Raw genomic sequence first — 14,908 nt, forward strand, 5'->3', positions numbered from 1 at the left:
AGAATGTTAGAATCAACAGTTGCCAACAGTTTGCAATTGAAATGATAACATTTTCTCGAATTTCGAGCTTATTTTAAATTTTAGGTGAAAATGTAGGGGTGACTTGAATTTGGAACTTAAGGTCCTTACACTATGTTCTTACTAATTGTTCGTGTCGGATCCTCATAGTGTAAGGACCTTAAGTTCCAAATTTCAAGTCACCCCTAACATTTTCACCTGAAATTTAAAATAAGCTCGAAATTCGAAATTATTTCGATCAAATGCAATTCAAGATGGCGGCTGGAATGGCAAAATGTTGTCAAAAACAGGATTTTTCGCGATTTTCTCGAAAATGGCTCCAACGATTTTGATCAAATTCATTCCTAAAATAGTCATTGATAAGCTATATATTATCAACTGCCACAAGTCCCAAATCTGTAAAAATTTCAGGAGCTCCTATGGAGCTCCAGGACATCTATGCAAAGTTTGATTTTAGATTTCCAATTATCAGGTATCAGATATAATTTAAACGGAAAATTTCGAGTAGAAAAGATTGACCATGAATCTCTCCAATTAATGTCCAGTAACATTTTCACCTAAAATTGGAAATAAGCTTGAAATTTGAGAAAATGTGACTATTCAATTGCAAACTGTTGGCAACTGTTGATTATATTAAATCATTCACTATGAAAAGATAGCATATCTCGTGTGTATCCAGCGTTATTGTCCTGTCACAGCGGCTCAGATCTTTGAATAGTAGACTCTCGAGATGCGCGGGAACACTAGCGTCAGGAGATCAATTTTCATAATGGCAAGGGAAGTTGTGTAGTGCGCCACACCAGATTTTCTATTTTATTTCTATTGATTTATTACAAAATTTTAATTCTAATAATAATGCCGCGGTACGCGGACGTCCAAACTTGGGTCGTAGAACTCTAAATGCTTCAAATTTAGAATATGCACGAGAAAATCAGCAGCAAGGAGATATACCATTCAATTTCCCAGCAAGCTGCATTCAACTATATCTAAAAATATAAACTGCTGAACAACTAACTAAGCACATAGGAAGTCCATATTGAGATATAAATGTAAATACTGATTGTTGGATAATTTTTATAAAAAATATAGTGATGCATCAGACTAAGCTAAGGCTAAGCACACCTGAGGAGGCTCGGTCTGGTGATACAAAGTGTTGATCTTATCGGAGATTGCCTTATCACACCGTTCCACGCCATGCCCGATTCAGTGTGTGTGAGTTCTTCCATCCAAACCAATAAGCAAGAAGCACCTGAATGCCGTATCGCGCCTCCTCAGGTGTGTATCAAGCTAAAGTTTGTCATGAGTTGCATTAACTATTTGGCGGGCGAAGTTCGCCGGGCCAGCTAGTTTATTAATAAGCTAGTAATTATATCTAGGCCAGCTAGTAATAATATCTCATGTATTTAATCATTTTATCTAATGAAGGGGTCGCATTCTCGAAAGTTGTTTCAACTATTAAATCCATTTTACCTAACAGACACTGTCATAAATGAGTAGATACTGGAATTAAACAATAGTATTGAATATTTACTCTTATTTTTAGGGCTCCTGATTATTAGAACTCAATTAAAAACTATCAAGTATCCTTCATTGTTGATTTCATTGCAACACTACTAGTTAAAACTATTCAATTACCATCTTTATCGTGTATATTGAATGTCTGAGGACCACTTGATATTTTAGCTCAATTTTGAGACCACCTTTCAAACATATTATCCCCCAGTTGCAAGTACGTCGGTTAACGTTTAATCACGATAAAATGTTATACTTTAATCGAGATTAGCGCTAACCGATGCATTTAGGTTGTACAAAACAGAAATTTCAAACGATAACGCCGACTAAACTAACCGGCGTAAACAAATTTTTATTCTGATTAGTTGGCAAGATTTTAACGGCGATTATCTGAAATGAAGAAAATTTGATTGCACAAAGGTGAAAATCGAAAAATAACGCGGTTAAACTAGTCGACGTAGAAGATTTTTAACAGGCCATTCACGGCGAATTAAATCCAACTAACGCCGATTAGGTACCTACTGATAGCTGTCTTACAATTAGTTTTTGGTAAAAACAAAACTACAAAATTCAAAGTATGAGCTAAATATATGCATGAATTTCATCAGTTAATAAAATAGAGAAGTGTGATAGCTGATATATAAGCATTCAAAATTAGATTCTGATTTTTGAGGTTAGTTTTCAATCTGGTTCGTCTGCAGATAGCACTTGACACTGGCGACAGACAGCTCATTTTTATGGCGCATGCCTAATGAGTGATCACCGCTTCAATAACAATATCAAGGGCCGAGCTTCGCTCTGGAGTACAAAAGCATGGAAAATTTCTTACGAAAGAAGAAATTATAATAACATTCATACAGAAATGTTCTATCTAATTACAGTAAATTGAGATTAATTCCTAGAGGAATGCAAAAATTTCCCTCACAAAGGCCCAGTTGCACAAAAGCCGGTTAAATTTTAATCCTGATTAACTTCACGTGAAAATAACCCGGCTTTTTTGCAACCGGTACTAAGTACCTGATTGAATGATTACCGTACAAGTGTTCAACAGTTGAGTCATAATTTTGACACAGTCCCACACACATGAACTCGCTCACTCACTTCCACCACCAACAGACGACGAAATAACTATTATCAGCTGTTTTTCCAAGGACGTATTTATCCTTTTAATGTCCTTCAGCAAGTTTTTCCAGGGATGAGACCTAGTGCAATCGAATCTTTATATTATAAACCTACCATGTTCTGAATTTCGTGAGAATTGTTAGAGCCGTTTCCGAGATCCGGTGAAATACAAACATATAAACATCTAAACATACTAACAGAAGTTGTTCGTTTAATAGTATAGGATAAACTCAATTTTGAGCCATTTGTTCAGAATAATAACATCTGTGGGTTAAATTACAGTGTTGCCGGATTGAGAAACCGTTAAAATCTTAGTTAACCGGAAAACTTAATCGGGATTAAAAACTAACCGATCTTTGTGGAACAGAAATGAATCCGTAAAACTAACGCTGATTTGTTAATCAGCTTTTATGCCAATATTTAACAGACGTACATGCAACTGGCCCTTAGAATGAAAACGTATTGAACTGCACCCACCTCGCTCCCAGACAATCGACTCGATCGGATATCCAGCAACGGGGCAGGTGACAAACAGCGTCTCGCCGGCGACAATCATCTTCTTGTCAATGGGCCGCACGAACGGCAGTCCGTACACGTTCAGGCGAGCAGCGTGCTCGGCCGAGCCCACCTTAGACGAGGCGACACACCTGTACAGGCCGCCGTCGTTCGTCTGCACCGACGAGATGTTCAGGTGAGACACCACGTCGCCGTTCATCGTCACGTACTGGCCTACCTGCAGTCTGTGAAATGCAACATAAACAAGCATTGGTTTCAAAAGAGGCAATGAATATACAGATGCGAATATGACAAATAATAAATATGAAAATGGTAATTGGACCTGAATATTGTACGAAATGTGATTGAATAAAGATTCGCCTTGGTCACATACAAATGTTATTCAAAATATGAGTATGAAATTATTCATGCCATGAACATGAATTATTCAAGCCTAAATAAACAGTTCAGTTCAAGAGACGTTTCAAGATGAACTCATGATCAAAAGTTATAGAAAAATTAATAGTTGCAGAAGTGCGAAACGTTTTTAATAACGTAGAGGAACTCAAAATGGAATCCCCTACAATATCATAGAAGAAAGATATCTGATCTATATTTGAATACGTCAATAACCTAATTTCATCTTGAAATCGAAAATTAAGTAATTTGTTATAAAGTCGAAATAAATAGGATTAGAATTTGGAATAATAGAGTCAGAATTATTATAATCAAACCAATATTGTATTGTCTTTTCGTTTTTTTCAAACTACTATGTTCCATAATTATTTTAAACGAAATCCAAATTAGATGCTGTAAATCACCTCGAAGATTCTGCTACTGCAAATATTGACAACAGGGAAGAAATATTGACAACAGCAAGATTGAAATTCTCGATGAGATCTACTATCCAAAAATTATTCGCCAGCCCGGAAATCGAACCCAGTACCTCCTAATTCCTTACCCTGTTGTCAATATTTGTAGAACCAGAAGTCTACGGGGTGATTTACAACATCTAATTTGGATTTTCGTTTAATAATAATTATTTATCAATAAGCATTGCATTTAAGCAATATGTGAGAAATTAGAGGGCGGAGGCAAGGGATCAAGATGGTCAGAGAGGCAGGATTGAGGAGGCCAGGGCTCGATTTGGGCTGTAGGGCCATCGAAGAAGGAGAAGAAGCATTTGAATAAATGCAGTTTCTCATCAATTTTTATCCGTAGCTACTATGTTTCACTTTATTCTTCATAATTATGATAGACTTCTTTCAAGTAGCAGATATGAATATTATATCTAGATGCAGTTATATCTAAAATAGAAAATTATAGAATATTTATTTTATCCAACAATAATGCAGAACTCATCTGTACAATCAATAGTCAAATCTAACGACGTCAATCAATTTACTCACAACGTTATAATTTATTATTATTTTATTTTTATTTTAGAGACATCAAAAAGTTTGACTTACCTGTCACTATTGGAGAGTTTTCTAGCATCGAGTTCCCATGTGATTTCCGGGGTTGGATTTCCAGAGGCGACGCACTTCAAGAATACGGAGGGGCCTGGTTGCATCGTCTCCTCATTGAACGAGTGTCGGATTTGAGGAGGCTCGACTGTGGAAAGAAAATGCAAAACCAACACGTTATCACAATTTAATTGATTATTCTAGAAAGTTTTCATTTAAGACAACAGCAGGTAACCCCATATCTGTCTCACTTTTTGAAAAAAATGCACTAGAAACAGAGATGTTGTTGAATTTTCTTATATTAAAATTATATTAAACTGATAACATCTATTCAATTTCCTCTTACATTGTTTTTTATTCAATTGTTGTTATACGGTAGTGTGAGACAAATATGATGGGTGAATTAGCGTGTATAAGGAGACAAATATGATGTTACCTATTGTTTCCATAAATAGATAAAAGAGTTATGAAAGTTTTATGAAAGCCTTAAGTGTGTGTGATCACATTGTATGAGTATATGCACAGAATAAGTACAGAAAGGAACTTGTAATCAATCGCCTATCTAACCAATGCTTTTACATGACCCCATACAAAACACGTCACGTGACCTTGGAAGTTCCAATCCTGGTCTTCTGATTGGCTCGTGGCAGTGAACGAGATCAATTGATCCGGATCATTAAAGTGATCCGAACCTACCATCAATACTATACAATGCGGCGCTTCCTAACAAGATGGCGGATTTTGGCGTCAGGGTATAGCCAAGTTTCCGTACTGTATGTATACTGTGGTATATGTACAAGTGCACGCATGATTATCCATGACCAAGCGCGCAGATGAGAAACAGACTATGGAAAGGAAAACTCACACTGAACGCTTGCACGTACTGGTTGCGTTCAGTGTGAGCAGCTACACACCTTTTGATTTGCTACTACACACCGTTCGACTTTAAAATCATATCTTTTAAAATGATATAAATTACACTTATTATACTAGATTATGACACAATAAAATGAGAAATTTCATTACCTTTTCAACAAATTTGAATGTTGAAAAAACACACTTTTAGTTTATCACATCCACATTTATATAAATGTGTTTTTCAACTATGGGGAAAATTCCACAATATCAATTCTCATTCAATAAATTTGAACATGTTCTCGTTCATATTCACGCTATTTCACTTCAAATTCTTTAACTTCACTTTCTGAACACCAACATGTCGAGTTGTCAAGAGACGTGCGACTTGAGGGGGGCGCGACTGTCGGGAGTGTTCAAAAATTGAAGAGGCCTCAACTGCCGCCTAACGCAGGCTACATTTGAGGCCTCTTTTTCAGGAGTCCTCTACCGTCGCTGACCTCGATTGTCGCAGGTCTCTACCGTCGCTGGTCTCGATTGTCGCAGGACTCTTCTGTCGTTTGCCTCGTTTGACGTCGACCCGACTTTAGTATCCTATATACGTTCAAAAAAGTGAGGTTAGGATTTGTCGTGAAATAGTGTGAATACTGAATATGAATGAGAAACACGTTCGAAATTGTTGAAAAGGTAGTAAAAATTATATTAAAATGAGCCTATAATTATACAATTTTGAAATGACAACTCGAGTTGAAAGGTCAGGAAAACTGGTACTCGTGACTGGAGTAGTGCCTTAGTGACTATCTTTAAGCTACGTTTACACCAAAGTTATTAACAAAATGTTTTTTTCCGTCCTTATAGATTCTATTAGATTGAACGGAACTTGACAAACACATATGCTCATCATGTGTATGATATGTTATATTCAATCTAATAGAATCTATAAGGACGGAGAAATAAACATTTTGTTAATAACTTTGGAGTAGACGCAGCTCAAGAATGATTTTTTCTAGTACATAATTAGTATCTGGTTTTCACTAGTAGAGTTGTTGGAAGAGTAACTGGCAAACTAAATCTACCGAGCTAACTCTCCTCTAGTTACTTGGTCGAGTAACTGTTTTCACTACGATTGAGAATAGTAGGTAAAGTGTGTTGTCTAGTGAACAGAACTAACCTTAAAATGTCAATACTTTTTAATAAATTAACACTTATTAACACTATAATAAATTAATACTTTTTAATAAATAACAATTCCTCTTAAACTTGATAGCCCACGGCACGACTCTACTCTACTAGCTCGAGACTGTTTTCATTAGCATATTAGTGGTAGAGTGAGAAGCGGTGGAGGGGAAGGCAAGTGGTAGAGTACTATCGCACGGTGCTATACCACTCTACTAAAAACTAGTACTCTACCATAAACATTTTCATTGGGGGAGAGGTCATAAGATAGTTAGTACTTGCCCAGGGAACTCTACCACAAACTCTACTAATGAAAACCAGGTTTAAGGCTGGCCACTAAGAACAAGACAAGCAAGATGAACATGTGTGCACACACAAGTTCAACACACTTGTCCTGTTGTTAGTGTCCACCCATAGAATACTACTTTTTTGTCATACTTACTCAATTGCAGCTGTTTTCCATACATTAAATAAAGCCGGTAAACAGCTGTTTGCGAAACAAGAAAACATGTGATTTTCATTACAGCATACTATACTGTTAGAGATCATATGTTTTCTTACAGTCGAGTATGTTTCCCAGTTCCGAATAATATAGGAACATTGAAACAGCTGCCTTCAGCGCTCCAGGTAAGAGTTTTGTCAACTACAACCACAAAATTCCTTATTCCAAAATAGTTCGCATAATGACCTGCATGTAGCAGTATAGTCTTCACTTGGTAACAACAATTTAAACTTTTTGTCAAGAACTTTAGTGAGAATATTAATATTACTTTCTTTACCGCATGATCAGAAAACATCTGAATATATTTCTTATCCCAATCAAACTGATCCAGACTCGAATTCCTAACAGTGTCTCAGTGTGTGCTTCATTCAGCCTTCTAGAAAATAGATTTAGGAGACACTGTCCACTGAGTCCTAATAGCATCTGAGTAATTGATATAATAACTCAAATAATTCAAGAACTCATCTAAGAAGTTTCAAGTTATAAGAAATCATCTGAAATCTTATAATATAGGCCTTTATTATTATATTTGAGCTCGATGGGTCTGTCTGTTATGAACTGGGCGCTACGGGCTAGGTCATGTTTATAAAATGCAGTAACTCGAGCATCAGCAGGTAATGGTTTCTGTTTCTCAGCAATATTATTCTTTCTCAGATAAATATGACAAAAAATATAGTACGTAACTAGTACGGTAACGTATTTACCGTATTCGTATGATAATCTAATCTACTAGTACGGTAACGTATTTACCGTATTCGTATGATAACTTACATCGTCCACCAAGCTTCAGCTCGGCGCTAGCCTGGGCGCTCTCCTGTTCGTTCCTGACGAAGCACTGATACATGCCCTTGTCCTCCTTGCGCACCGACTCAATCCTCAGCACCGACTCCTCGTGACCGGCAATGGATTTGCCGTCCTTCAACCAGGACACCGTCTTCACCGGGTTACCCTCGTAGTTGCAGCGAAAGATGGCCGGCCGACCGAAGTCTACCGTCTGCGTCGTCGGTTCCACGCCGGCTGCTAGCGGGGCTACGCAAGTCAGAGAAAATTTCGGTTAAATAGGGTTACATTAGTCAAGTTTACTTGATTCGAATGCAAGTGAACGTTTTTAGAAAAACTTTCAAGTAATAGTTCACCTTACTTTTCAAGTGAAACTTTTCTTCAAAGTTTGAGTAAAGATGCATTCTCACTGGTGCGGCTGGAACGATAATAATAATTAGGCTAGGCGCACACCAGTTAGTCAAGACAAGATAAGACATGTTTAGTCACAATACTTCACATTGTTGCTTTTGACGCAACTCAAACTGATTAGTCATTGCAATTAGACATGTCTCCATAAGCAACTATGTGAAGTATTGTGACTAAATGTGACTAAAAAATGTTTAGTCTTGTCTTGACTAACCGGTGTACGCCCAGCCTTATTGTTGAATGATAATCATTGAAAAATGACCATTGTCTTCAATGGCACCGTTGTCACTGACTACAATCGCTGACTGCAATCGTACGGGTCTGCTTCTAGAGTAGTCATAATCGCAATCCTTGGACGGTTTTTCATTGAGATTAGTTTCCTGTGATTGGATTATAATATGTAATTTAGTTTGAAGACTTCTAGAGGAAGTCCTTACACTTTTTGCTATTATAAAAAACTACTAGCAGATGGAAAAACTACAGTCATCAATTGTTTTTTCTAATAGCAGAAAGTGATTTAATAATAAGCAGTTCGTGATGGAAAACAACATTGAAGAAGTCCTTTCCTAAGAAGCTTAAATGTAAATCTCATTAGAGATGTGAGATATAACTTTAGACAGTAAATAAAAATATAAATCTTAGTACCCTTTTTGAATAATTTTAATAAATCAGAAGGGTACCTACTCAGATTTATATTTTTATTTATATTAAAAGAAGCCCTAAATAAAAAAGACGACCTCAGACAGTTAACGGTTCAGGTTCCTCAATCGGATTTAACGATATATCAACATTCATATTGTTTTAATGATCCTAAATTGATTAATTTAGTTTCACAAGATCTCAATTTTGAGTTTGAAAAATTTTCTGCTCAGTATGAATGACAGTTAATCATTACTGAGAATCTTACTAAAAAACTATATGTATAACAGACTGATTGTATTGTAAATTTCACTTTATCAAGTATTCCACTTGAGGGAACATAATAGATTGTTAAGTGCCGTTTTCACAGTGCCAGTTTCAATGAAATATCAATTTTATCTGGATTGAATCCAATGTACCTAGAATAAAATGTACTTGGAATCCTATTATATTAAGCGAGCAATTTCTGTATTTATATATCTGGTTATTTATATATCTGGTTATTTTTATATCTGGTTATTCTTATATCTGGTTATTTTTATATCTGGTTATTTATGTTCAAAGGATCTCGAAAACGGCTCTAACGATTTTCACGAAATTTGGAACATAGTAGGTTTATGATATAAAGATTCGATTGCTCTAGATCTCATCCTTGAGAAAACTCGCTGAACGACATTAAAAGGATAATTCATCCTTGGCTGAAACAGCTGTGGATAGTAAAAAAGTATGTGAAAAAAACAAAATATCGCATCCCCGAAATTCATAAAATGACGTATAGCCAGCTGTAAACACGATCATTTTAGAGAAATAGCCTCTATCTATAGTAGGCTATGGTTCTGTTTATCATTAAATAAAAATAACGAGCGAAGCTCGGTGCCCCGATATTGTATTCTAGGTACATTCTACTGTCTTGTTTTCATTATATGGTTCATTGAAAGATTAAACTAACAGCTGATCCAAATGAGTTAAAGCTTTCCCTGTGCAAACGGTCCTAAGTCACAAGAAGAAGGTTCAAATTGCCGCGGTGAAATAGCAGACGACCTTTCTCTCGTGACTGGACCATTTATCGTGATATTAACTCCGGTATCTATAAATCTATGAGAAAATTGAAAAAAAACTTTCTATTCGAAGGTTTTCAATTTCAATTTATAGAATAAATCCGTGCCGTAAACAATACATTTAAATGAAAATCTCGCAAATACACTCACCAGTCACAGTCAGAACAGTCTCCACACTCTCTCCGCCGACAGAGTTGTTGACGACACACAGGTACTTGCCCGAGTCCTCGACCTTGGCCTCACGGATGATGAGTGTGCCCGACACCTGCTTCACGCGGTCATCCATCACGACGGCCTGTTTGCGCGACGAGCCGTCCAGGAACTTGTACCATCTGAAACACACCAAATACACTCCGTTACTAACAATGTCACTGCAAATGTCACTACTATCATTGGGCTATTTTGCGGTATGTTATAGTGAGGTCCACGTTATAATGGAAGTATTTGACTAACTATTATTAAAAGAAAATCTCAATTAAATGCCGTAACTTTTTGTGTAGTTGAGAAGTTGATATTGTGGTAATTATTCATATTAAATGAGAAATACTAAGAAATTGTCAAAAACCACAGATTTATTGATACTTAGAAAGACCGGTTTCGGTTATTACACCATTGTCAATCTCTGATAAACTAAAACTGAATACAAGAGCAGCAGAATTTATACTAGTGGGCGAGTACTGCTATTAGTCAAGGGCATGAACGCCTGCCATTGGCCCAGCTAGACAGTCTCCTCCCACTCAACTGGGTCACAAACTGGCGGCTTAAGCAATAGACTCGTCATGATAACAAAATTTACTTTCAGTACAAAATAAAAACCAAGAAAACAAGTGAAAGATAATAAACACAAATATATGAATGGAAAAACTATTGACTAATGTATGCTTACAATGTTATGATAAAACTAAATTCGTAGTGTTGTATTGGTTGAAATGAATCTGGTCATTTGAACCATACTGGGAATTTTCCTTAATCTAAATGAGGAATCTAACTTTGCAGAACAATTAATAACAAAAATAATCACAAGTTCACAGTTGAAGAGAATGTTGAGTTTCTGCATGTTAATAACAAAGGCAGATCTTTAACAATAAATTGAATTATTATTTCTAAAGTCACTAGAATATTCACAAATCTGCCTTTGTTATTAACATGCAGAAACTCAACATTCTCCTCAACTGTGAACTTGTGATTATTTGTTATTAAATGTTCTGCAAAGTTAGATTCCCCATTTAGATTAAGGAAAATTCCCAGTATAGTTTTCAAATGACCAGATTCATTTCAACCAATACAACACTACGAATTTAGTTTTATCATAGCATTGTAAGCATAGTTAATAGTTTTTCCATTCATATATTTGTTTTATTATCTTTCACTTGTTTTCTTGGTTCTTATTTTGTACTGAAAGTAAATTATGTTATCATGGCGAGTCTGTTGCTTAAGCCGCTAGTTTGTGACACCGTTGAGTGGGAGGAGACTGTCTAGCTGGGCCAATGGCAGGCATTCATGCCCTTGACCAATAGCAGTACTCGCCTACTAGTATAAATTCTGCTGCTTGTATTTAGTTTTAGTTTATCAGAGATTGATGGTGTAATAACCGAAACCGGTCTTTCTAAGTATCAATAAATCTGTGGTTTTTTGACAACTTCTTAGTCTTCTTCATTCAAATGCTGTAAATCCCCCCGAAGACTTCTGCTACTGCAAATATTGACAATAGGGTAAACAGCTGGATCGAAATTCGATGAGCGCTACTATACAAAAATTATCGAATTTCCATCTAGCTGTTTACCCTGTTGTCAATATTTGCAGTAGCTGAAGTCTTCGGGGTGATTTACAACATTTAATTTGGATTTCGTTCAATAATAATTACTCATAAATTAGCATTTGAACAAATGCAACTTCTAATTTATTTCCATCTGTATTTGACTAACCTTGGTGTTGCTATCCTTATCTATCACTCGAACAATACCTTGAACTGCATATTCTGTATCATCTTCTTATTTTCGTCTCTCTAGTTGTCTACCAACCTTATATATTTATTCTCTTCTCCCCACTCACACATGATCATTTCAAAAATTAATTAGTTTTCTCTCTTTCGTTCCATTTTCCACGTTAAAATAGTGCTTCTATAATAATCCAGTACTTGAATAACATTGGTGTTGCTATCCTTGTCTAACATTCGACAGATAGCGCTATCCTATTCTACCTCCGCAATGTTGCCACATAGTTTTTCAAAAATATAGAAATTATAACTCACAGAGTTTTGTTGTTTGGAGACTCATTCAAGTCTGAACGTGTGGTTGTGTGTGTGTGTGGATGATAGAGAGAGGATAGCTTTATTCATTCAAAGTTAAAATATCAAGATAATCAATCACAAGTTACAGCAATTCATTGTTAACACAAGGAAATATTCATAGAAATATTTTTTCTTATTCGAAGACTTGAATCATATTCACTTTTTTAGCAGTAGTCACAAAATATTGCAATAGTAGGAAAAAAATACATAACAGTCTATCTGCCAAAACTGTTTCTCTCCTTGGTCCAAACAGTTGACTCGAATTTTAAATTGATAATTAATTTTAATTTCGTAAATTATTGGAAATTAGGTTTCAATTATAATGGTTGTGAATATTAAAGGTTATTTGACATATTTGGTCTTGGAACGTTCAAGATCGAGATCCAGTTATATTTTACTTGAATGTGTGAAAATGAGATTGAAATCTCGGTTTTTGGACAGTGGAAGGTGATAGAATACTTTAAAAAGTAAACAGGCTAGGGATTTAAATGAAATGTATTTCTGGCGCAAAATAACCAATGATAGTCTAGTAAAACATTTAGTACATCAGCACCGTACAGAAATGTTTGGCTCAATGATGTGAAATAATTCAAGGCTTATAAAGAATATTGGGAATTTGTTGCAATTATACAATTAATATGGGATAGCTACTTAGAATTAATAATTATTATTAAACAAAAATCCAAATTAAATGCTGTAATTAACCCCGAAGACTTCTGCTACTGCAAATATTGACAACCGGGTAAACAGCTAGATGGAAATTCGATGAGCGATAGGTACTGCTATTCAAAAATTATTTGTCGGCCCGGGACATAGAATTTATAATTCTACTTAGAATTATAAAAATTATAATTATTTTGAAGCTCAGATAATTGTTCAATAATTGAATTCATTGATGAACAGAATTTTGAGTTGACCTTATTATCCATTCATGGAGCCAAACATTTATGACAAATTCCAGACTATGAGATGCTACCTTGAGTGTAAATCAAAGATGACCTGCCATGATATGAGTACAATATTTTTGAATAGATTATAATTTCATGCCAAGTTTGTAAAAGTAGCTTGGTGATACTTTGATTTCTGGTCATTTAAGAACCATAAAACAATTTCTCTCATGTTCAATGGTTTTATTTTCTCAACAGTCTCACAAGATTCCTAAGAATCGCAATAATTTTCAATAAAAATTTTAATTTCAATGTTCAATTTAAAATTGACCAGTACTAATTTTCACTATATTAGAATTCCTAACGTAGTTTTGTGTTATATATTGGAAGATAGAACAATGAACAATAATTTCAATATTGGCACATACATTGGTTAAATATAGGTCTACACAATGAATAAGTTTCTTCATGATCATAATAAAATTGTTAAAATAATCATTGCATCTGCAGTAAAAAAATCAATCATATGGAAAACAGCAGACACTTTTAGAATTAAGCTATACGATTAAAATTTATTGTATTTTTTTCTTAAGGGCTACTCTTTAATAAAAATGAAAATTAGAAATTAGAGATTATTGTTCAATCACTTCTCAAAATATGATTGAACAATTTTAAAAGGGTAATTAGATTCCTAATTTTTATTTATAGATTAAAATTTAGTTTAGAGAAACTATCAAGGCAGGAAGGTAGCATCTCATATAATTAACATCAAACAGTATTCATTAACAGCTTGAATTTCTTCCTGTATTGTGAATTTCTACACAGGTTTCAAGTGACAGTACAAAGATTTAGATTACACTTCGAAAATTAACAATTTTATAAGAAAAGGATATCTCCACTTACCTGTTCTCGTAGGGGAGCAGTGGGACTTAATCTTTAGACATACTTTTGAAATACAATAATAAGCTCATAATTTCTTTAAATATGAATTCACATCTTCATATCATACTGCAATTAGAAATTTTAATGATATGGTTAGTGATAAGATGAAAAGATAAATAAGCTATACAAACCTTGAAATTTTGGAAACCAAGAAGCCTATAAAATCTATGTTGGAATCATAATAAGAATTTCATAGAAAAAGAATACTTACCTCATGATATAATTGTTTTCATATACATAATCAATAATTCCAAGATGCACAGAATAATAATTAGTTTAACGTTATCGATATTATTGACAACATGTTGAGAGATGTCTTCCTAAGTTTTTTTTCACTCATCCTAGGTGAACTCAAAATTCTAAAACTTGCCTGAAAAATGGAACAGGATATCCTTGACTAAGGCATAGTAAGGCGAAGGGACTTCCACCTTTGAACGTCTTTTCATTCAGACGATCCTCTGATAGTTTAGGAGCTACACTGCTTGTGGGTTCTGAAGTAAATTTTAAATTTTTAAATAAAATAAAAGTTAAATTTCAGACAGGTTTAAAGTTTCAATCTGTTACAAGTAGCTATGAAAGTTGGGGTGACTTCTTGCTGCCAGGAATCATATTAATTATTCAGAATTAAAGGATTTAATGAATAAATAGAATCGGATGAAATATTGAATGATTGGAGGAATTATCTTAGTGGATACAATATACAGTAGGCCTAATAGTCCAGGAATTCATTATCTAGAGGAACTGAAAATTATTTTTGT

The 14,908-nt window shown here is 34.8% G+C and overlaps 1 protein-coding gene across 1 annotated transcript; it reads right to left on the bottom strand.

Moving 5' to 3' along the window:
- Window positions 1-3,129: 3,129 nt before the first annotated feature.
- On the bottom strand, window positions 3,130-14,641 carry LOC120356256 (Down syndrome cell adhesion molecule-like protein Dscam2; the record flags this gene model as incomplete). Its single annotated transcript, XM_039445166.1, has 5 exons — window positions 3,130-3,392; window positions 4,617-4,761; window positions 7,918-8,175; window positions 10,182-10,363; window positions 14,521-14,641. Coding segments are annotated over 5 exons (969 nt in total), but the record flags the coding sequence as incomplete, so codon positions are not given.
- Between the last annotated feature and the right edge of the window lie 267 nt (window positions 14,642-14,908).

This window comes from Nilaparvata lugens, unplaced genomic scaffold (genome assembly GCF_014356525.2).
Source record: "Nilaparvata lugens isolate BPH unplaced genomic scaffold, ASM1435652v1 scaffold6285, whole genome shotgun sequence".
Classification (NCBI taxonomy): Eukaryota; Metazoa; Arthropoda; class Insecta; order Hemiptera; family Delphacidae; genus Nilaparvata; species Nilaparvata lugens.